Below are 25,301 nucleotides of genomic sequence, written 5' to 3'. Positions count from 1 at the left end.
CTGTTCTTAAATATGGACTTAAGGGTTCCCAACAAGGGTACATACACAAATGTATCTGTTACAGGTATCTGATTGTAAACTCCTGTTGTTCGATCTCTGCGTAAATCAAATCTGACCCCAAGAACATACTCAACAGGTTCAACAATCTCCCACTTTTCTTCAAAGAACCTTTGTCGTTTGGATCCTGTATTAAAGGATGTGAAAGGATTCTCTAGCTGATCAAAACTATTTTCCAACTTTTTACCCAAATCAGTGCCTTGGACCTCTGAACTGCAGTTGAGAACTGCATCTCTTGCTTGTCTATGAATATCATTTACAAGCTCTTCCATGGACCCCACCATTGCTTGGACAGTGCTCTCAGCAACACCAGATGCTTGTAACTGGGCTACAACAGAACCACACATGTTTAACACGTGCTGTTTATCAAAAGTAACCTGGGAGGTTACGGAAGTGTCAGTACAAACTGCCTGAGAACTTGAAGATTCATCAGTTTCTCGTTGAGTGTCCACATTGTCCATAGTACTAGTTGAACCGTGTCCCTGTGCAGACTGAAGAGGTGCTTTTTGAACCCTGAATAAGTACAAAAGGATAAAGAACATCCCGGCTGGCCACATTTCAAACGTAATGACTTTCCAGGATATAAACCATGGTGAAATTTCAAATGCTGACAAAGCAATGCAGAACTTGTGTGGTGTCCCTTACAGATAAAACAAATCAGCATATTTGCATCCAGTGATGTAAATAACTTCAGATATCAGTGTGCAGAAGCCTTGCTCTGAGTTCTTTGACTCTGGGACTTTCCTTGGCACTTCCAATATCAATGTTAAATACCGTGGTTTGTATGAAAGTGTAGAAGCTGGTGAGGGATTCATGGTAGTTGACACTGAAGATGAATTGAGCTTTGAAGAGTTCATCGAAGGCTGCCATGGATGTCTGCCCCTTGCAAGGGATGGCCTTGTGGTCAACGATGACGTAGAACCGTTGAATGTTGTTCTTCTGTTCACCAACACACAGCAGGAAGGGCTGCCCTGGTTCCAAACTCGAAAGGAAGGTCTCAACACTGGCTCCAATCTACAAAAACGTAGAGAGACAGAGAAGTTTTAATGGCATACTAAGCTACTTAAAACAAAATTGTCCCAACTCAAGGAGTGCCAGTGATATAACAACTGCATACAAAAACTAAAATAATGCCTACCTTGAGATATCTCACAACATGGCTGACAGCTTGATACGAGCTACTTTTAGCACTCTTCTTATGGCCTTTTGAGGTTGGGGGGAGTAGATGAACCAAGAGTAGAATGCTTGACAGGTCACTGTCCCATCCTAGGGGCAAAAAATATGCAAATATAACAGTCAGTCGTTTAAAGCTGAAAATAGTCTTAAATCAAGGTTATGCAACCGATAACATTGAAAGGTCTCAAGATTTTCAGTAAACAAAATCTGCAAGAGAAAATACTTGCCTGACTCATTTGAGTTTTGTTGTGCAGACAAGAGGTCATCAACATGAACATTAGAGTGTAGGTTCTTGCAGTCTGCCAAGATCCTAGGTTTGAAGAAAGTGGGCCATCTCGCCAACATTTTTCCAGAAATCTCTTCTCCAAACATCATTGTGAAATCTTGGTCAACCTACAGGAGAAACACCATGAGTCATGGCAACCCCTCAGACCATCCAAATAATAAACAAAATATGACATGTTGTTCTTACCAAGCCAGGGATGTCGAGGAAACACATCCAGGACTGTTGAAGAGGCTTGCTGGTCCCGAGTCATCCGACACTGAAATGTTGCCTTCATCTTCTCTTTGACAACTGATTCGTCAGCTGAATGCTTTATGAAGGATATTGCCTCTCTGCATTCCTCGCCAGTCAGTTGCTCACAAGTCAAGAGAAAATCCCTCTTGCTCTTTGGACCATCTTGATAGGTAGTGCTGGGGTAGCACCTCCGGGACTGAACCGCAGTGTTGCGCTGAACCGTCTTTATCCTCCATGCCAAGTAGCCAGATCCACCATCTGCATCATAGTAGTGTTCCTGTAACATCCAAAAATAAATCAAAACTGAGAACACAGAAGTGATAGCATTACAGGAAGGTTGTTCAAAAAGTTAAGAATGAACACACTTCCTTTTCACAAATTCGAATACAGGTAATTCATTCATAGACTTACGTATCCATTCTTTGAGTATGGATCTCTTAGACATGGAAATAGAGTGATGATGTCGAGAGCACACTTTTCTCGCACATGTGTTGGCGGGATCCTCCTTTAAAAAAAAATATATATATTTTATCTTAAAAGTATAAATGCCTTACAGCTTTAGATTGTTTTAACATGTGAGCAGCTGTTTCCAAAATGTACATTACTTAGCACTATCTGTGAAAACATGATTAACACCAAAAGGGAATATTCAGTCCTTACCCATGAACTTCGATCATGTCAGCCACCAGTAGGTTTACCATCTGTCGTCGTGTACCATCCATCAATGTTTTAGTTGTCGCATACTCTTGCAAGCTTTTTTCTCCCCCTAGCTTAGACTGGAGAACATCGCTGACCATCTAGAACAGACGTGTCAAACTCAAGGCCCGCGGGCCAAATGTGGCCCGCCACGTCATTTCATGTGGCCCGCGAGAGCTTAAAAGGTTTGATTGTATACAAATAAACAAGTCAAATGCGTGCAGTGACCAAAAACTACATTTCCCACAATACATGCTGATTATGTTACCCGCGAAGTGACGGCATCCCGCCACTAGACTGCAGTGTTTCCACATCGATGCGATTTAACCAACAAGTGGAATTGAGAAATACAAATAATGATCCCAAAATGTCAAGGAAGAGAAAAATTGATGCAGATGGAAGGCTGTTTCAAGAAAGATGGGAAGGTGAATACATGTTTGTGCTTCAAGGAGAAAAACCGGTATGTCTTTTGTGTTATGAGGCGGTGGCGGTTGTCAAAGAGTACAATCTACGTCGGCATTTTGAGACCAAACACGGAGCTAAGTATGCCAAAATCAGCCATCAAGAAAAACAACAAATTGCCCAAGAATTAAAAGGCAAACTGCGATCGCAGCAGAATGTGTTCGCGAAAGCCAGAACCAAAAACAATGCGGCAGTGAAAGCTAGCTTTGTTGTGGCTGAAGAAATCGCACGCGCTTCAAAGTCTTTTTCAGAGGGAACGTTTTTGAAGCAGTGCATGCTGAAGGTCTGTGAGCAGGTGTGTCCCGACCAGATACAGACTTTTAAAAATGTCAGTTTATCAAGAAACACTATCGCGGACCGAGTTAAGGAACTAGCAGGAAACCTGGCAACACAGCTGGCCGAAGAGACACGCAGCTACATAGCTTTTTCATTAGCTGTTGATGAAAGCACAGACAACACGGATACAGCGCAGCTATCTATTTTTATTAGAGGCGTGAAGTCGGACCTCTCTGTCACTGAGGAGCTGTTGGATGTGGCTGCCATGCATGGGACCACAACGGGACGGGACATTTTTGATGCGGTGGAGAAGTCAGTCATTAAAAACGCATTGCCCTGGGAAAACTTGGTGGGATTAACTACAGACGGTGCACCTGCAATGTGTGGAAGAAAAGTGGGCTTGGTTGGACTAATGAAGGAGAAAATGCAAGAATGTAACTGTCACACGCCTCTGATAACGTATCATTGTATTATCCATCAAGAAGCTTTGTGCGGGAAGGTGCTGGGGATGGATAATATAGTGACCACGGTCATGAAGACAGTGAACTTCATTCGGGCGCGTGGCCTGAATCATCGTCAGTTCCAGCTGTTCTTGCAGGAGATGGGCTCGGAGCACGGAGACGTGCCGTACCATACAGAAGTAAGGTGGCTGAGTAGGAGCAAAGTCCTCAAACGATTTTTTGAGCTTATGGAAGACATTGCTCTTTTCATGCAGAGTAAGGGAAAACCCTTGTCTGAACTGTCAGATCCAAACTGGCTGTGTGACTTTGCTATGTTGTGTGACATAACCGAGCATCTCGCCCAACTGAATCAGAAGCTGCAGGGACGCAAACAAGTCATCACGCAGATGTCCGACACGATCACGGCTTTCCAGCGTAAACTTGACCTATGGATGTGCCAAGTGAAACAGGACAATCTTGCCCACTTTCCTGTTTGTCAGAGCATCTCAGCCTCATGTCCCGGTACTTTCTCATGTGCTCAGTTAGCTACCAAACTGAGCCTGTTGATGAATGAGTTTGATCGGCGCTTCTCTGACTTCAGAGCACAGCACTCTGGATTTGCCATCTTTGCTAGTCCTTTCACCACCGACATGTGCACTGCACCCCAACACCTTCAGATGGAGTTAATAGAGCTTCAAAGCGATAGTGGCCTGAGAGCAAAGTTCCAGGATGCTACAATCCAGGACTTTTACCGTCTACTGCCCCCTGCTTCCATGCCACAGCTTCGACTTCATGCTGCCCGTGTTCTGTCTATGTTTGGGAGCACCTATCTGTGCGAACAGATGTTTTCAATAATGAATCTAAACAAAAACAAGCACAGATCACGCATCACTGACGGCAACCTCCACGCTGTTCTACGGATTGCTACAGCACAGGACCTAAAACCAGACATTGACACACTGGCCATGGAAAAACGGTGTCAGACATCTGGTCAGAAAACACATTGGTAAGCATTTTTAAAAACCTAATAAAATATAATTCAACCAAGAAGAAGAATAGTTAAACTATGTGCAATGTAATGATTGTGCTTGCATTTTGTTTTGTGTTTGTTATTTTCAGAACATGATCGTTGGATGAGGATGGTGGAGAGGGGATCCACATGGTGTGTTCAAGGACAGGCAGCATCTCCTCATCAAAAACTAACCTAAAAACTTGACCAATATAGTTGTGGACTGAGACAACCCTTATTGTGAGTTTATTACATATACTACTTTATATGTGTAGAAATGTATTTAGTGTTTGCAGGTTTTATGTGTTTATGCAGACAAATGTTTACTGTAATCAAACCATCTCTCATTAGTTGGATGTATGCCCCCTGCAAGGCTGTGTGCAGCCATTTGTTTTTGTAAAATGCTACATCTGTCACACATGTTCTTAGCAGCTCACAATTGTTGGTTTTACAGTTATTTGTTATTTCAAGTTTTGAACAAAGTTAATGTCATAACTTCTGTTTGATGTTATTTTTCTTTATTAACTTGGATAGTTTGATCGTTGATTGATGGAGTAATGTGGGTTTCATAACCTGACAAATTAAAAGGATTTGTTATAATAACAAAGCAACAAGCAAAGATATTTTTTACATCTATGCAAATATATATATGTAATATTTGTAACTTGAATAAGTAATAAATTCAGAGTTATTTAACATTAAGGAGTAGTTACATTTATTTTACATTGCATTTAGTTACATTGCATTTAGTTACATTTATAAGTTACATCTGGCCCTTTGAGGACAACGATTATGCTGATGTGGCCCTCGGTGAAAATGAGTTTGACACCCCTGATCTAGAAGATAAAGAAGAATCATATGGGAAGTCATTATCTTGGGCATTCCATACAAATCATAGGTTATCTGCCCAATATATCCATGTTTAATGATTAATAAAGAACTGAGTAAATTGCAAAAGTGTAGTCCCCTGTACCTCTTTGGCTGATTCCCGATCAGCGTGGACTCTTTTCACTCCACTGTCTCTCTCAAGAACTATTCTTGCATCTGATGAATCAGACACCGCAGAGGATGAAGCATTGGTCACGGAGAATGAGGTGTCTGAAAGGTCCGACTCCAGCAAAGTGTGCGATACATTTTGAAGCACAACTGCAAGATAGATAAAAGAATGACATACTCAATGAAAGAAGAAAAAAAACATACTTTCAGCCCTCCAAACGATGTTACAGGGTAATCTCAGCAAAAACTCAGTAGGGATGGGTCCCTGATTTTCCATCTGAATCTTACCTGAAGACTGTCCTGTGGACACTTTGACTGTAAGGTTCCCTGCTTGTAAAAGCTCTTCAAAGACATCTGCATCCACCTCTGTCCCTGATTCATCAGTCAAGTGCAGCTCACTCTGTAGTGGTAAACCTAACTTTTCTATGACTGAGAGAGAATATTGAAATGTACCACCTGACAATATTGGTACGTTTAACTAAAACAAGATTCATTTGTTAGACTCAAACAATCAGTGATATGTATTCAAGTTATCCATACCTTTCTGAAGAAATGTACTGTAGCTTACAATAGCCTTCTTCAGTCTCAGCCACTTTCACATATTTCTGGCTTTCGCCATATCTTACTTTCACCAACACGGTGTCCTATAAGAATACAAATGTATTAGCAAACATATTACAGAAATATCTAACAGACCTGTTGCTACAAAAATATAATTATGCATTTAAGTGTCGTTGAAATAATTTAGCAACATGCTAACGGTGGAGCTCAACACCAGTGGCTAACGATAGCAGTATTACTGACATGTGGAGCTGAACATGCTAACATGTGGAGCTAAAAACCCGTGGCTAACGATAGCAGCTAATATGACTGACAAGTTGAGCTATTAGCTGCTATCGTTAGCCTTGGATGTTTAGCTTCACATGTTAGTAATATATATTAAAGTAGCATATATTAGCCTCACATCTAATTCATATTGCAGGAGCTACTATTGTTGGTCACAGGTGTTTACCTCCACGTGTTAGTTAGTAATATTAGCTACTATGGCGTTTAGCTCCACCTGTTAATATGAGTTGCTATCGTTAGCCGCAGGTGTTTAGCTTTACTTATAGCAGCTAAACTTACTAACACTTTAAGCTTACAACCCGCGGCTAACAATAGCAGCTAATATACTAACACATGGAGCTAAACGCCCCAATAACAGACTTTGTAATGATATTAAAAAGATGTTAGGTTAAACACCCCTGGCTAATGATAGCAGCACATATTACTAGCATGTGGAGCGAAGACAGCAGTCAATGTAAAATAATTAGTATTTATGTAGCTGAAGGTAAGCGCTGTTCAATTAAATAAATAAATACCTGTACTAGGCTACTGGTTCGAAACATTTACTTACACTTTGGTCAGTTTATCCTCCAAATAGAATGTGGTGGTATGCTACTCCGATTTGATCTCCCTCCTCGACTGCGCGCGCACACATTCACAGTCACGGCCACACCCAACAGAGCAACAGCCAGTGATCCACAGAAAGAGAGATTGTAACACTGGCTATGTAATTAAATCAACACTCTAGAGTTGTTTGGAGAATTCAACAATTGACTCCCTGTTTCAACACCAACTCGTTTTGAATAATAACTATCTTGGAGTTGAATGACACTTAAAATGAGTTGAAACAACTCTATATTTAAATTTCCAACTCCAACACTGAACATATAACACTTTTGATTTTGCTGTGTAGCCCGAAAAACGTTTACCCATTTAAACAGTCGTGGTAGATACCTTGTTTGTTTTAAACATCATAAATACACAAACAACAATGAATACTTACAGGTTGTGTACCCAAATCTCCCGCTGGTCGAAACAAAGTAGGAACAGCATCGTGCTTCAGTGCCCTACGCTGTACATATCCGGCATGAATCGCTGATAGTGATGGGTCGTTCGCGAACGATTCGTTCTTTTAGAACGAATCTTTGAAGTGAACGAGATGAACTGATTCCTCCCACAAACGATTCGTTTGTTTGAGTCGCCGCCTTCCGCCAGAATCTAAAGAGAAGCTGTTCGCGAACGACGAACTTAAAGAACTGGCGGAAACAGTTCAGAACTGGCAGAAACAGTTCCGAACTGTTTCCTACAGTGTACTGTAATCAGAGCCCTCTCACCTGAGCTCTGACACACACACACACACACACACACACACACACACACACACACACACACACACACACACACACACACACACACACACACACACACACACACACACACACACACACACACACACACACACACACACACACACACACACACACACACACACACACACACACACACACACACACACACACACACACACACACACACACACACACACACACACACACACACACACACACACACACACACACACACACACACACACACACACACACACACACACAGGAGCGGGACATCACACACACACAGCGTTAGCGGGACATTCTCCTCCCCCTGTCGGCACTAAAAGCTTCAGAGGGCGGATAGCTGGGCTCCGTAGCGTCCCACTAGCTTAGCCGCTAGCTAAAGGTAAACATAGATGAGTACATACTATAGAATATGAATAAATCGTCACCGATGTAGAGGATATATTTTTTTATTCACTTTGAACTCGGCCAAATGGAGTTTAATGCTTTGCGATTTAAGTTAGGCCACATAGTACGTGCATGGGTTTGAAAGTATAACGTGCTAGCCTGCTGTAATACATCGTATAGTCAGGCACACATTTATGAGAGATTTAACAATGGCCAATTATATTTCTTAAATAATATGTAGCCTATTCCCAGAGCATAATTCATGGGGCAACAAGGTGAGGTGTAAAATGTGTTTTAATATCATAAATGTTACGCCAGCAAACTTTTGTACGGACTTCGGCAGTAGTGAAGACTCACTGAACGAATTAAGTACAAAAACGAATCGTTCGCGAACGTGCAAATCACCAGAAGTCGTTCGCGAACTGGTGAACGAATCAGTGAACGAATCTTTCAAGTGAACTGAATCAAAAGATTCGTGTCCCCAAAAGGAATTGGAATTCCCATCACTAATCGCTGAAAGGTTTGGGAAGCTTTGTTTCGTGAAAGGCTGGCAGAGGGTGTGGCCTCTGGGTATCCCCACGTCAGAGTACCCAGGAAGTAAACAATGGAAAATGAGAAATCTCCAACGAGGCATTTTGGGGCAGCATAGACTGTGTTAGAGTTTTACTCGCTACAGGGTGTACTTTGAGGGTTTTTGACTCTGCAGACCGTTTACATGCATAAAAACCTTTATAACACACAAGGGGACGGGTAATAAACGGAAAAGCATGACATGGGACCTTTAACTATATGTCAGCGACTCTCGATTGGCTGCTTTGACCTGCAAGACGAGATCATGTAGCCAATAGGGGAAGCTTATCTGTGAACTACTGTCGGCTGACCATAGCTGTGTAAGCAAGTATAATATTATTAAGTAAGGCTGGTCTTTTTTACCATGTTTTATGAGAAACAAAAAGGGAACATTTCACACGGAACTGATGATTGAAAATCAGGTTTGTTGCTAAATAATTAACAGCATTAGGCAGTAGCTGCTCCATAACCTTTTTTCTCAAAACAGATGCTGGATTACACAACCACCCACTCATTCAATAATTTGTTTTAAATTAACATTCTAACTTTTAGAGGTGGTGCTGAATGTTGTTTTTGTGTTTTTTCACAAGACTTTAATGGGGTTAATGTCAGATTTTAGAGGAAGGTTAAACTTGCAGCAACTCTTTAGTTTGGTGCTCTCATGAGCAACAATTGTACAAGGCCATTTATAACACACCAAAGCTGTCTCTGTCCAACCCTGGCCTTGCATGGAGCAGTGTGTGTTTGTAAAAGGGGGATTTGTGGATTTGCTTTGTGTAAAACATCTCTACTACACGCACACACACAAGCTCCTTGGTCAATGCTTCTTGTCCACATGATTCATCTCTTGACACACAGGTCATCATCAGCTCAACATGATAATGAATGAATTCCCCGGCATGCTGAGTAAACGGCGATCCCATGATGGGTCCAGCATGTCTTCGTCAAGCTGTCTCTTGCATTTAGGTTACATAACTGAGGGGGGAAAGGACATGCATCTGTGTGTAATTGTGTCTAGTGTACGTGGGGGGGTACAAGCACAGTTCATCATATTCACAACTGCATTCTGACTCCGAGGATTACGAAGTTGGAATCAAACTGTATCGTTTCCAAAGCTCATTACGAGTAAAAAGTTTGTTGGTCTAGAAAAAAAAAAAATTCTTTATCAAGTCATTATACTGTGGTTCTACCATCATTGTAGTTACAATATTGATAATTAATTTGCAGAATCGATAAATTTTTTGTTTTGTAAATCGTAAAAAGAAAGGTGAAAAAATCTTCTTTCTTCCAAGTCTTTAGTTCGTTAAAGTTACCTTTTCCAATTGTAGTTTTTTAATCAAAAACCCTAGTATAATTTCAGTGATTAATCCATTTATTTTATGTTTTTAATAATTGTATAGATTTACTATCTTTTTTTCTTCTTTTTTTGCCTCTGGCTTATTATCAGGGTAATTTAAACACTTACTGAACTGCATTTATGATAAGTTGATGAACATATCCAACGAAAAATCGGGTTGCGTGGCATTTTTCATTCAGAACCAATGGGTATTTTGCAAGGCTAAAATATATATTTATTTAAATTAAAATGCAATTAAAAAGACGTCTCTTTTTGTTTCAAAGCAAGCTGGACAGTTGCTATGTTGCTCTTGCCTCTGTGTAGCTCAGCTTGGTATTTCCCCATGTGTCACTCTGTTCACATCCCATTATCTCACAGTCAAAGTGCCTCAAACCCACCACAGCTCCTGTCTCCTTTATTCTGGCTTTAATGGAGATCTAGTGATTCTTGGTCATTATCTGATGTCATGTGATTATGTGGGCGGCCAGGGAAGATCCACGCTTGCGTGTGCACACATGTGGTTTGTTTTCTCCTTCTTTCGCTTTACTAGCTGGGGGGGGATTGAAGCTGCAAGCTCTGACTACATGCAGCGCCGCAGAGAGAGAGTCGTGAGTGGGAGTAATGTTGAGGGGAAAAACCCTCTGCAACGGTCTGTTAAAGTGTGTGTGTGAGAGAGAGAAGAGTGAATGTTTATATTTAGATCCAGTGACAGCATTGTGTTGGGAAGCTCTGTGGAAACACGATCACAGTTTCATACAATTCTTTTTTATTTCATTGCTGGACTCCAAATCTGTACTCTGGCTTTGAAACGGCAGGCTCCTTCCAAACAGCTGCTGCATTAGGGCCAAAACTTGTGTTTCAGTCACACTGTTTGCACAATCGGAAAGCAGCCTAAGAGGGCCGCACAGGTGGGTCGGCCCACTGTGTTAACCACTTTTTGTACATTTCCAGTACAGTCACTTTTGGCATTAATGCCCAGCTTTCTGCAGTAAAGAGCGATGAAGGCAGTTTGCTTCTGGGGGAGAGACAGAGAGCAGTTTCTCTGAACGTTGTGATGAACTCTTGAATGGAGCTGATGGTTAGATCTGTAAGAAAATGTTTCACATTTTAGTGTGAAATCTAGTGCACTTAAAGAGATTATATCTACGATTAACTTTGTGCTCTTTGAAACAATTTAATCAAAGACACATTGGTGGTTTAGATAAACAAATATTTTCCACTGAAACTGGAGGAGCTTATAATTGTCTATTATCTATTATTTACACCATCTGCTTTTCAGAATACCTTTATCTGAAATTCCTTTATTAATCCCTCATTGTGTCTTTTCATGTGATCATGCTTTACATCATCCAATTTAATGTTTAATGGCAAGGTATAATTATCATACCAGTACCAGTCAAATCATGATTCTTCATTCCCATTCCATTCCACAGTAAAGAACAAAACAACATATAACCTTTCAATGATTTGCATACTGGTTTTTTTGTTGGGAAGTTAAACAGTTTGAATCCCCATTTTATATAGCTGCGAAAACATCTTCAAACAACTGTATGTCTTGAAGGTTCGCGCCCAAAAATGTACAATATAACATAAGAAAACATCATGAAAACATTTCAATTTTGCCCAACAGTCATTTTTACTGATGAGACCTTGAATGCACCACAGTGTTTCTCTATGGATCCTCTGTTCACCGGTTGCTAACAGCAATGCTTTCTAGCTCTCCGCCTGCCCATTTCCGACTTATTATTTACAATAAAGCAGTTTATCCAACAAACTGTCTCATCTACATTTTAAAACTCCTTACTTCGCCTTAGTATACTGTCGAATATTTTCATGTTCAATTTGTTCTTAGCTCTTCTCAGTGCAGCATCCTCCCCCACGTTGTGCAAGTAAAGGACTTTCTAGGAGTGAACATTGCACCGAATCATTCAGTCAACAGTAAAGTGGACTCACACGAAGATATATGTCCACTGCGCCTCAGGGAACCGCATGTTGTCATAAGTTCACATCGACATCCATGGACGGCTCGTTATGATAATTCATTGGTCCTGATATGAAAATGTGCCTCTCAGATCCCGAGGCTAAGGCTTAGCCAGCTTTCCTTGTTGTAGTTTAGTTGTATTTGTTTCTTGTCTGTAAAAAGGATCAACTGAGGACCAGTGAGTCTACTGCTATGTTTGGGTCGAGTTTGTGTGAAAGCTGTGATTACAGTAGTAGTTCTACTAGAAGTCCACTTTATAAATCTTGTCCTTGGGTTTTAACGAGTTACAATTAAATCTGCTACATTTGTTGATTTGAGAGTTTAAGAGGATTCAAATACTTCCTTTCATCATTTTGCACGAGATGTAAATGAAAGAGAAAGTTATGGAAATGATTTGCTTTTGAAATTAAAAGGAGCTGCCAGCTGACTGCACTTCAGCAGCTGTGATCATCCAAAAACACATTTGCATACACACAATTTCAAACAGACAAACCTATTATCCAGATGCCACACAAACAATCACATGCACTTTACCTCCACAGTTGAGCAGGAGCCTCCCTCAAATAGCGTGATACTGTCATTTGGAACAAATGGACGGTAGAAGCTAACTAATGATATCTGTTTATTTTTCTCTTAGCCTGGGTTTTCAGATGTAGGTCACAGGATGATTCATTGCAGAATCATCCTTGCAAAAACATATAAAAACGACAACAAGACGTTAAGTATGTGGGAGCTGCATCAGCCAGTGAGATGCCTCCTTCCATCCCTGTCTCTCCCTCCGTATTTCCCTCTGTCTCTCTTGGTCATGTTCATTCTGTTTGCAGCTCAACGCGCTCACCATTTGTCCACACGACTCCAAGCAGTCAGCCTATCTGCGTTGACAAGGAGGATCTTGCCAGACGCTCATTTGGAAATAGGTTAGGGCTGCATCAGTGACTCAATTGAGGATGTTAGCCTTGCTCTGGGCCGAGGCAGTTGTGTGTGACACGGCTGCAGCTTGGATCAGAACAGAGAAGGTTTTCCATTCGTTCAGACGTGCTCATTAATGTCAACCCAACTCGACAGCGAGGACAATTTGTAGTACTGTTTTATACGCACTTTGTTCCCTGGTGCACGCGCTGTCAAACAAGTATTTTTATTCAAAGTAGTTGTGACAGCTGAACTTTCCCCAACAGTGACATTAGATGAGTGTTTAACGCACACAGGTGGTGTGGTATTGACACATCTCACTATCTGAAAATATTTGGTGCTGATTCATCGTTTGAAGACTTTTTACTGCGAATCCGTAAAACCTTGTTACATGATACATGATACAGTACGTTGTCGGCCACAGTCCTTGTCGACTGGGCAGATTTCCTCCCAGGGCGGTTTCATCAGGTTGAGTGTAAGCAGTGATGTAACGGGCGCTGACCTCACTAACTAACTCTCAGTGACAGCGAGGGAAGCCTACACAGAAATACTTGGAGCTGGATAGGACTTGACATCATAAAGTATAACCTTCTACATGTTCAAAGTTCAAGTACATGATTTGGTGCAAAAAACAAATTAGGAATATGCAGAGAGGGAAACATTAGAGTCAAACAATAGCTGATTGTGACAATTTGCAGCCTTTCCCTGTTTCACATCAATGGAAATTAAATGGGGATTTATAACTGTTGTTCAAACACAATAGCTTGAGGTGTTCTTTTGGGGGACTCGAAATGAGAATTTAATTATTTATATATTAGTTTCAGATTTCGTTCTACAGCCTAATGTGCATTTCTTTCTGTCTTAGAGGAGCAGGTGGGGGTTTTAGTGAGGATCGAGACTGATGGAGAGCTTATAATTAAAGAAGCATTACTACTGGGCTCATGATTGGATTTTTTCTTATAGTATATTTGATCAGTAATTTTAGTAGTTAGGCGACATATGTATATAAACAGGATGATAATGAGTAATTGTGTAAGAGGGATCTCTAATAATATATGCCTGCTTTTGTAAGATGTATTTTGATTATAATATATAATATCTGCCAATTATAGTACAAAACAATTCACAAATGTGACTCTAAATACCCAACATTATGCTTTAATTTATTCCTCTACACAACATTAATGGCTTTGTACAAATACAGACAGAAGTAGCCACTACTTGTGTATATAAGGACATTCTCCTATCTATTTCTTGGATAGGAAATAGATTTATTGCCAAATCTAAAAAGAAATTATTCAGATATTGTTTGGGCCAAAAAGTGCCTTTGATGCAGATGAAGACCCTTTCACGTATACGGGTATAGACAGTAGGAAGTAAAGACGGTAAAAGTGGTTGGTGGTTGGTGTTAAGTGATTGTGTCGGATGCAGTAGGATGGTTATACTATGTACTCGGGACATTTTTAAGGTAACATAGTAGGACACCTTCTCACCTTAAAGTAAAATTCTGATCAGCTTTGAACTTTTTGTACTTGTTACTTACCATCACATTTTTCTATCGCATCTGTGAAGTTTTTGATTAAGCAGAAATATGAAAAGCATTGCCTTTGAAAGAAATTCCAATGGGCTCTAAAGGCACGGCGGTGTTTCCCATGGAAAGAAATGTGAAAATTAGGTTGACAAAAGAAAGCAGCACTGTGTCAAATTCAAAAACATGCCTGTGGACTTTTCAAATAATGTTCATATTAATCAATGATATTCTTATTCAGTTTAATATGTAAAGGACATTCAAAGGCTGTCATTCATAAAATCTTGCACAACAAATACTGAATCAATTTTGCAGTTCAATGTGCAAAAGCACCAGGGCAACCTATCAATAAATATAACGTTGTTGCAGACCCTCCTTGTTTTTCTATAATATCTGAATATAAACATGTCGATGGTTTTCAGTCACGCAGTGCTGTGTTGCTTACACAGTGCTGTGTTGCTTACACATGTGGTTTTATAATTGTTTTCTCCTATCATAAAGCTTTTGTGAGGTCTTGTCATGTTTCTGAAAGCATTCCTGCTGCTCCATAAGATGAATGCCCACTCCAGTGAAAGATGACAGGTATCAAATGAAATGCTGCTTGATGATATATGAATTAAATGCAGTGTGAAATTGAACCACTTCAAACGGAAATGACTTAGTTGTTTATCAAGATAGATTTTGAGAAGTACAACATTGGCTTTAAATGTGTTAGCCTATTTAAATAATGTTTATATAATTAATACTCTTTCTTTGATGATGTGATTTTCAAACCTGAACTTTTGAGCTCCAGGAATTACAGCCAAATCAGCTCATGGCTTTAGTTACAGTATGATGAAGAATTCACTTTCATTCTCTGGGCATGCTTCTTTGAAATATTGCTAATATTCAGACTAAATGCAATTAGCCCACTGTATAAACGTGGATGGAGTTATATATGCTTCTGGCCAACACATTTTCCATCATAAACACGAGGCTAGGGAGTCATCATCAACTACAGACTAGTTTTCCAAGTCACATGTCAGCAGTGTTTGTTTTATCCAATCTCCACATTGCAGTGCAACATGATGATTCCGTTTTAAGACAATCTGTGTGTTTGCCGTCAGAGAACGCTGCCCGAGCATCTGCTTCCTTTCACTTCAGCGCTCCCTCCTCCTAATTTGTGGGGTTGGTTCATCATGTCATACACGTTACAGCTACATTACAGCCTGATGGAGCCTTTTTATCCCGCTGTGATCAAATGAATCTGGGTCTGAAACAATGAATGATGATGTAACATTCTGGCCACCGGCCACTCGTTGTTGCAAAATCAATTGGTATTTGGCCAGAACAAACGCCTGCACAGAGAATCGAATGTGGTGTGACGGGACACTTCTGAGTTAACAGGCTACTGAGGAAGCACTGCAGACAAAATTCTGTTCTTGTGTTGGCTTTTATTTTTAAACCGATGATAGTCAATGTGAATGTTGCACGTGTGCTTTATATGTGTTTCCAGCAGCATTTTAAACAGCCTTAAGGAAATAGTATCAAATCCTTAACATTTACTTTTAGTTTAATTTATAGAATTAGTTCATTGTTTTTATTTTTGTTGCTGTGGGAGTTATTTATTTAATTTTCTGGCCAGTACAACTATTGACATATTATCATAATCTTGGTACTGCATTGCGGAACTACAGTGTCCTTTTTATATAGGGATGTTCAAAGTTCACCGTTTCACCGTCAACTGACTAACTTTGTATTGATTAAACAGTTAAGCAGCTTGAGGCACAGTATTTTCATATTAGTTTCCCCCGGCTGCCGAGTTATATGCATGTCTAGATTTATGACTTTAGATCAAGTTTATTTGACGTAAAGGGACTCACAGTGTTTGAGGGGGAATGTTTTAACATTATGTGCAGCACTTCCGCAAAGCATCTGAGGCATTGTGATTGTTTTGACAGTCCTGACTTATGTCACAGAAAGGGTGATATTTTAGTATGAGCCCAATTCATGTTGTGTGGCTATTTTCAGATGTTATCAAACCCTAATCCTATCTTCTAGTCTAATCTTAAATGTAAGATAAAGAGGTAAAGGATGAGCAACAAAAGCTTTTATTTTAGTATGATAAACACTGCTTTTTCTATACTTACATTTGACTCTTTTGGTCTAAAAGCATATGCAGCACAGTGCGTTGGTCTGCTTTGTTCACATGCAGATACAATGTGTTTGCACTCAAAGCTGTCGAGCAAGACTGTCAAAAATAAAGTTGGGCTGGAAAAAGCTACAGTGCTGAGGCTGCCAAATAAACACAGCGAATGAATACAAGAAGTGTTGCTCGGTGTCCGTCAGGTGCCTGACTGAAGCCCCTGTGTTGGAGTGACCTCATGAAGTGCATGAATCATGGCCCAAACTATAAACCCCGGCTCTGGGAAAACAACAGGCGGACAGCTGGAGGTGTCTGTGTGACGGTGTTGTGGGGAATGGTCCGTCCTCACTGCGGGACTCTTTGGCAGACTGTGACAGATAAATGAGCGGACGTGATGAACAGCTTGTCAGGCTGATTCTGGGGCGTGTGAGGCATCACCCGGGACGACTCGCTGCACAGCAGGAGATTTAGTCAACACGTACAGTACTCGGATGTGACTTGAGTCGGCTCCAGAGAATAATTTCACATGAACATTTTGACTGATGGAATCAACCAATTGTTTCCACCTAACAGCAAACACACACACAGGCGCTGGCGGGCAAGCCTCTGTGCCCCTTCTGAACCAACTCACCATCTTTAACCTGCAGTGGATCCCCACTTTTGGGTTCAATATTTATAGCAGGATATTTATACTTTTTGTTTAGCACTTCATTAATACAGATTTCATTAACCATTTAACTATACTTCATGCTTCAACACAATCATCTCTCATTCAATGCACTTAATGGGCTCTGTGCATATTAGCTGTCAGCTCTCTGCCTGGTTTCTCCATTCTTCTTACCTTGCGGCGTGCTTTTCTAAACATGCAACCAGATGAAACAAATCCAGTTGCCAAACTGAGAACATGTTGAAGCACTGTCAAAAAACATTGTTTATACAAGCTTTTTGGAGCATTTTTATAGCATTTGTGGTCGTTTGTGAGCGTGAGGAAAAGGAGCAGCGGTGCATTCACAAGTTTAAAGATGAGGTTAAATGACGTCAGACTATCAGCTGTCAGTTTGCACCACAAGCCACATCTTTTCTTCCAACTAGAACTCACCAATATGTGAAACCTAAAATGATTTACCAGGTTTTCATCTTTCCTTCATCATTGGATTACGTTTTAAATGATGTGTCACAGACGGTAGATCAAACCACTGCATGAAATGCTGCATTTCAGAGTGTGATTTGAGTGGAGCTGATATATGACTTGCTTTAAGAACATTGTCAACTGTTAGATAATCTTGTTGTTGTCTTCTTTGACCCCAAACTGAGCCTTTTATTCAGTTCCTCTGTTAAATGGTGGTACAACCGAGACATCCACTCTGACTAACACGGACTACATTGGACATTTGTCCCCGGTCTTTGGGACTTTCCACTGGCAGAGTCTGTGGCGGTTTTTATTTTAAGAGCTAGGGTTTTTTCAATGTCACGCACAAAGAAGACCTAGAGCCAAAAGACAGGGGTAAATAAACAAACGCTACACATGGAGGCACCCACCCGCAGGTGATCCCACAATCATCCCACTGTCACTGTGCACCAGTCTGCCCTCTCTGCTTTTTGTCTTTGCTCAAAACAGCAAAAAAATGCTGATATTGTTGTAGTTGGGGGAAGAAAGAACAGGGACTTAGTCATGCTGCAGAAAAAAGTACCTAAGGGGAATCCACTTCATCCAGCAGGCAGCTCAGCGTCAGTGTGTTAAGAGATGGGGAGGGTGAGTAAGGTTGATGGGCTCTCACAGTCATTTCCCTTAGTTCTCTTCTTTCAAAATATCCTTAAACCTGTTTTGGGAAAAATATTTTTTCAACACAATTTCTTTGGGGGGGGGAGTTGAAACTCTTCAAATAGCCGTTACAGCTGTTTGGCAGAAATCTGACTTTTAGAGAGCCAACTTAAAACCAGAACATCCATGTATTTCTCTAGAAGTAAGAAATCCTAATGAAAATTGTCACAAATATTTATAATTCAACTTATGATTACAAATAAAGCCTTGACACAGAGTCTTTTTCAACAATATATTATATGTTTCACTCCATCATTTTGCTTAAGATGTTAGTGTTTGGAAATTGTAATTTAGTATATCTTTTGTGCCTTTTCTTTGCAAGTGTGTTCTTATTTATTATGTAACAAATATTGAGACAGCACTCTCAAAAGAGTTTCTATTTGACATTTGTTGCTTCATTTTTTCCTTCAATCATTTTCTAGTTCACTATTTAAAGACATTACCCAAAGCTGGACATTAGCAGAGTTGTTTTGCTCTGCCAATTGTTGCCAGTTGCCCATTGCTGGACAGCGCGCCAGCCAGCGTCATATTGAGCAGGGGAGGCAGGTCCATTCATCACTGGCTGCTGCACTTCGTTCAGCAAATGATACATTGGCAGCTGACAGATGTGGGTCACTTTTATCCGCCAGAATGATAATCGTCATCTGTGCCACCGTGAACCTGCAGATGGAGGTAGGGCTGCTCAATTGATCGTATTTTAATCGCAATTACGATTTTGGCTTGCAACGATTATGAAAACAACATAATCGAAATAAAACAATTTGTTTTGTATTGGTTTTTCATTTGAATTATACTTAAAGTTCAGGGTAATCAACCATTAAAAACATACCCTTTTATTTTTTCAAAGTAAATGGATAATCGCTTTTAATAATCGTGATATCAATTATTGACCCAAATAATCGAGATTATGATTTTTGCCATAATCGAGCAGCCCTAGGTGGAAGGTTGAAAAAGGACCTTAGGATCCCTAAAAACAAAGTCACATGGTTTAAATAGGCTATATGTTATATAATATTATATCATCTCAATTGACCTTTTTCCCAGAGGCACTTTTGACATAGATGTAAAAGCACAGGTGTAAAATATAAAATTAATGATGCCCACATTTCATTCTAGGGTCTTGGTACATTTGAAAAGCCATTGTTAATGTAAGCAACATTGGTGCTGTTCCTATGACGAGTCAAAAATGTTTTCTGTAAAGGCCTTTTAGAAAATAGTTGTCAAATTAGTCCTACCTTACTTCTGAATGAGATATATCTATTGATATCAAGCTTCATTATAGGCAGGGCTTCTCACTTTGCTGGGTGTAGTACAGAAGAGCAAGAAGACATGACCTTCTTGCTCTTCTGCGCCTCCAGTTACAATAATTGCCGCCCTGTTCGTTTTCAATTAAATGATTTGGATAATTTTGCTGCAAATGTACACTATGTTTCTTCCTTTTTTATTCTCTTGCCATTAAAAAAGGACTCGCTGGTTTTATGTTGTCTGGGATCTTCAGTTATTTACAACAACAATGATATCCGATATAACTGTAAGCAGGAGATCTGCTGAAGGACTGGTTTAAGTTAAGTACTGGGATGGTTAATTGTTAATGGTTAATGTTGCTTTTTATGTATTTACATACGTTTTTATGTATTTGAGGTCCACCTTAACTGTAGCTCACCAATACAAATAAAACAACAGCAACAAATGTGCAGCAGGTTGCTCCAATTCTAGAGGCATAATGCAATTCTTCTGTGAAAAGGCTTTTGCAGTTGTTAAGGAGTTGCATCTATCTTCTCTTCTCACAAAGAGACCTCTAGTAATGTGAAAGTTATTTCTGTGTCTGTTCTGCTGGATGAAATGATGGCAAAATCAGCCAGTCTGATATTAACTCGTTCCAACACAACCTCAAAGCCTATTAGTGACGTCGCAATTTCCCTGTTAACAAGTTTTGGCTTTTGTTAACCGCAACTAATTCATCTTTGTGTGCAGGCTAAGACACGCAGAGCACACAACATACACAATGCAAGCTCACAGATTATCCCTCATTTGAACAGGATCACAACTCTCTTTCCGGAAAAAAAAACACAAAGCAGCAAATACCTCCCCAAATGCCCTGACTGGTGGATTAGATGGAGAAAATTAATTCAGTTTGTTGTCAGCATCAGACAAGCTGAACTGTTTTCACTTTCTTTTAAGTAAAAACACATGTAAGGAGGACTGCAAATAAAAAAAACACATTTTGATTTGAGGCGTTTCAGATAAAAGATATCTTATATTTTATTGATAATAAATATGAAACACAAACACTATTTCTGTAAAATGAGATCATGTCTCTCTTAAATCATGATGCTGATGCTTTAATGTTAAATGCTCAGACCACTGTGGCTGTTCATAAGGCACATCCAACCTGGTCCTACCTCAACATGCAGTAGCTGTTTTATTTATTTTCATAGTGTTCTTTATTTTTTCCTTGATCCAGAAACTACACCAGTTGAACATGATGTGTTAAGGGCAAATATATGACTGCCTTTCTGCCTCTGATGCATTTACTATTTGTTAAACAAGGATGCAGATTATAACCAAAATGATCATCTTGATGACTATAATCATATCAGTACAATATTTTTTTGTTTTAATACACTTGCATTTGAATACAGACTATTGCGGTTTCTTCCATGTCGTGCAACATTCCTGCTAATTTACAACTGTTTATATCAAAAATAATTCTGCTCCCATTGATAGCACATCTTCTAGAAGCAAAATATGCCGTACCAAGCCATGCTATACAATGCTATGAAGGCAGTCGTTCTTTTTTTGTTGTTGTTGCCATTATTACATGGAGCCAGTCTCACAAAGAAATATTTTGCTGGTCTGTGGTGGTGAACTAGTCGTAGTGACTTACTGTAGGAGAAGTAGACAGTTTCACAATTAAAGACTGATTTATTTTTATCCTAAATGTTAGCCACCAGGACTAAGAGCTTTGTTTCCATGGTAACAATCAGCGGCAACCAGTGGCACCAAATGACAACGGGTTTGTTTTTAGAGAACACATGTCACTCTTTAGAAATATACAGTTTGCCTTAGGAAAGTAGGGCCGCACGATTAATCGATTTTAAATTGAAATTGCAATTTCAAATGATGTAATTGGCAAATCGCAAAGCCTGCGATTTGGGATACATGTTATACAGCGCGTCGGATTCAATGTTTTTCTTGTGGGTCAGTCATTCACACCAATCAGAAGTGCTGTGCTCCACATGTACCAGCCATTGTTAACCAATCAGAAGTGGCCCATGGTAACTACGCATACGCCCAACAACACTGCATGTGAAACGCCCATGTGTGAAGACGTTTCTAGCAACATTCATGGTGTAGATAAATGGCTTCAGCCGAGCCAGAAGCAACGTTGGACAATTTAGTCCCGAAGAAAAGCAGCACTTCGGTTGTATGGAAATCTTTCGGGTTTAGGACGTAGACTGTATATTTAGGTTTAGGACGACAGATGTGCAACAAAAGCAGGTGTTGAGCACGACCTGTTGTGGAAAAGTCGCTACATCCCGAGGCAACACCACAAACCTGTATCAGCACTTGAAAAAGCACCACAGGCAGCTCTATAGGCGCATTCACACCGCAGTACTTTGCCCACAAAGGTTCATGAGAACTTAGTTCATGAGAACTCTTTTGTCGCGTTCACACCAAAAAGAGCCGGTACTAAAATGAGTTCATGCGAACCTTTTTACCCCCACAAAAATCCCTGCTAGAGAGCAGGGACTTTCGTGCGGCTCTCTTGTGAGAAAATAGTTATATTTCTGATTGGCTGGGCGGATTGCAAACCACGCCCCGTAAAACTCCCAAAAAGTTTTGTGAAGCCGCCATTTTATTATCCTCGCATTAGCATTATTAGCATTAGCATTAGCCCAGCGCAGAAACGCAGAGAGACTAACTTATGGCAACACAAAATAAAACATGGGAGCGGTGGAGATGAGGAGGTGTCGGCGTTCTGGCGATTTACTCGGAAGGCTTCAGTAGAAGCTGCTGGGAGTCCCAGCAGCTTCTACTGAAGCCAGTCCCCAACTCCGGGGACTTCCGGCCGGGGACTTTGGGCGGCAGCAGAGCCATATAATATTATATGGCTAAAATATAATATAATATTATATGGCTCTGGGCGGCAGTATACGCTGTGAAGTGGTTTGCGGCCTGCCAGTAAACCCAAAGCAGAAGAAGAAGAAGTGACGTCAGCGGCTTCATTTGCCTAATCCTCCCCCAGGGACTTATTCCGGTGTGAACGCGATCTGTACTTAGTTCAGAACTAAAGAGTTCGCATGAACTAAGTTCGCATGAACCTTTGTGGGAAAAGTACTGCGCTGTGAATGTGCCTTATGACGAGTGTACGGTCAGAAACAAAGTGTTAAGTGAAAGTCCCGGAGCCCAGTCTAACGTTAAGAAAACTAGTGTTTTAGAGTCGTTTGCGGCTGTTACGCCGTATGAAAAGGGTTCACGAAGGCACCGTGAGATAACCAATTCCATAACGCACTACCTGTTTTAATGCATTTAAAGGTAATTGTATGTGTTTCTGTTGCACGTTGTCCTGGTCCACACGCTGTATTTATTGCTCGCCTGGTTAGTTTCTAAAGGCTCGTCACGTTCTTGAAGTTTCTAATCGATTACTTACTGTCTGCAAGGCGTCCTGCAGAGTTCTGTTCTGAGTATCCTACAATCCTACAGTAAAGAAAAACTGCTTCTATATCCTACGACCAGTGAATGCACCACCATAACATTATGATGCGTTCAAGTACAATCAGTGAAGAGTCTGTGTATTATATTTTATTTAATGAACTGGGTCAGAGACAAAGACCTGCAGGTAGGAGTAGGGGTGCGTGTGTGTGTCTGAGTGCGAGTGTGTGTGTCTCTGTGTGTGTGTATTTTATCTATGGAAACACTCTCCTGTGGATGTCCTTTTAGATTAAATATATTTATCGCACATTGAATTGCAATCGCAATATCTGTCATAAAAATCGCAATCACATTATTTCCCCAATTTTTTTTTAATGTATTTAATCGTTTATTTGGCAGGGAAAATGCACAGTAATGAACACTGAAAACATTCAAATGTGTCAAGCGTAACGGTGCCAGATTTAGCTTTGAGCTAATTTCCATCTACAGTCCCTCACATAAAACATTTAAGAAACTTACATTTTACAAACATAGCAAAAACAAAATACATGATATGCAAAAAGTGCAAAAGAGCAGGAGCAGCATACACAAGTATTTATGACATGGTAATACAATATAGCGTCCAGTGTCTTTTTTGAGGTCCCCCCCTAAGGGGGGGGGGGGGGGGGGGAGCAGTCCATGTAAACATTTATAAATAAAACACATACTTTTTACCCACATTTCCTGGCAATCTAGTCAGACTTAACTTAATCAAGAAGAGACAACTTGGTGCATTGGATGATAGTAGACATGTATCATGTTCATAAAACCTGCTTCCTGCTTTCAAGCTTCATAATGATTTCTCATGAAGGAGCCAAAGCTCCTCTGACTATACTTTAAATTGAACAATTGATTTGACCATAACTCTCTTTTTTCATTTGTGTCCATTGAAATGACTCAATCTCAACAACGATCTCTGTGGTCACATTGTGGGTGGGTGTAACGGCTTCTCAATAAAAAAAGAAAAAGGCTACTTTTGAGGTAATGGGCAACTTTTGACTTACAACTCCACAAAAGTCCATGGAGAGCCATAGCAGGCAGGGTGGGTTAGATTGTGCGGTGCGTCCACTTTTACCCCAAAATACTTGATATGTACCACAAAGCAGGCATGAATAATGGATACCTTTTCATTTTCATAGCTTACAATGCCTTGCAGTACATCACACAACCATGTTTAAGTCCATTACATCATAGTGATGGCTTTAGTAGCACTTTCATTTCATTTTACCCCTTTGTTTTAAATCAATTTATATTTCTATGCTTTATGTCACACACATGTATTCAATGTATTGTGCAGTATATCATTCACACTGCCTTTAGAGTTGATATGCTTCCAAGATAAAGCATTGTAATTTGAATAGTAAACAGTCTCCCTCCAGGTGAGAAGAAAACATAGAAAAAGACTGAAGCTTTGAACACAAACAGTTCATTATAACCAGAGTCGGTCCAGAACTCATTAGACGGTCTGTGCATAAAGCAGCAGACATGCATTCTTCAGAGGAGCCAGTTCGGGGACCTGGACCAGCCCAGCATCTCCACTTCCTGCCAGTCTGTCTGTTCTGATGATCAATAGCAGTGAGCAGAAGGCAGCTGGAAGCTCGCTCCTCATAACTTCTGTAGTGTGCCAACTCATTTTGGTTGGCACTCCTCGATTAGTCTTTATCCAACTGGCCTTCGCTAAATCCTCTTCATCATTGATAAAATAAATTGTCAGCTGAGAAATTGTAAGCCTGCACAATAAAAATCAGGACATTTTTGATACCACCTCAGGCTATTTATAGTTAAATGCTAAAGTGAATCACATTGTTTAAAGCAATTATTGTTGCATGGACGGTGTGCTATACTGTAGGGCTCATTGAAAAGCTGAACCCATTGGTGTTTGGTAGTGTCTGTTAACATTATGTAAAAGACAACATTATGTTTATGCTTTTCGGACGTGTAATTAAGTAGATCATTTTTGTATACATAACTTAGAATCAGTAATATTTTTGTATATCAATTTGACACGGCTTCATTTTGTATTGTATAATAATTCTCATGTTACATTTTTGTATTATTGTTTTAAACATTTGAAATAAATCAAATCAATGTTGTTGATTTCATAGAATCAGGGGGTATGGCAGATATAAGGTATTAGAG

General features: G+C 40.1%; 2 protein-coding genes and 1 long non-coding RNA gene across 3 annotated transcripts; 1 reads left to right on the top strand and 2 right to left on the bottom strand.

The window, feature by feature from the left end:
* Window positions 1-613: 613 nt before the first annotated feature.
* On the bottom strand, window positions 614-2,543 carry LOC139433153 (uncharacterized). The gene is made up of 6 exons (XM_071202030.1): window positions 2,411-2,543; window positions 2,162-2,255; window positions 1,706-2,027; window positions 1,461-1,626; window positions 1,196-1,323; window positions 614-1,071 (listed from the first exon to the last, which is right to left on the bottom strand). The coding sequence occupies exons 3-6, from the start codon at window positions 1,730-1,732 to the stop codon at window positions 748-750; spliced, it is 645 nt and encodes a 214-aa protein (XP_071058131.1). The 5' UTR covers window positions 1,733-2,027; window positions 2,162-2,255; window positions 2,411-2,543; the 3' UTR covers window positions 614-747.
* A 56-nt stretch (window positions 2,544-2,599) lies between these two features.
* On the top strand, window positions 2,600-5,264 carry LOC117461336 (general transcription factor II-I repeat domain-containing protein 2B-like). The gene is made up of 2 exons (XM_034103161.2): window positions 2,600-4,630; window positions 4,744-5,264. Coding segments are annotated over exons 1-2 (1,869 nt in total). The 5' UTR covers window positions 2,600-2,762; the 3' UTR covers window positions 4,745-5,264.
* An 81-nt stretch (window positions 5,265-5,345) lies between these two features.
* Window positions 5,346-7,346, bottom strand: LOC139433150 (uncharacterized). Its single transcript, XR_011642727.1, has 5 exons — window positions 7,026-7,346; window positions 6,170-6,273; window positions 5,918-6,058; window positions 5,607-5,779; window positions 5,346-5,469 (listed from the first exon to the last, which is right to left on the bottom strand). It is a non-coding gene; the product is annotated as an uncharacterized lncRNA (long non-coding RNA).
* Between the last annotated feature and the right edge of the window lie 17,955 nt (window positions 7,347-25,301).

The sequence above is a fragment of the Pseudochaenichthys georgianus genome, chromosome 3, assembly GCF_902827115.2.
Source record: "Pseudochaenichthys georgianus chromosome 3, fPseGeo1.2, whole genome shotgun sequence".
Taxonomy (NCBI): domain Eukaryota; kingdom Metazoa; phylum Chordata; class Actinopteri; order Perciformes; family Channichthyidae; genus Pseudochaenichthys; species Pseudochaenichthys georgianus.
The sequence above is the reverse complement of the archived record's forward strand: the minus strand, read 5'-3'. Positions and strand labels throughout refer to the sequence as shown.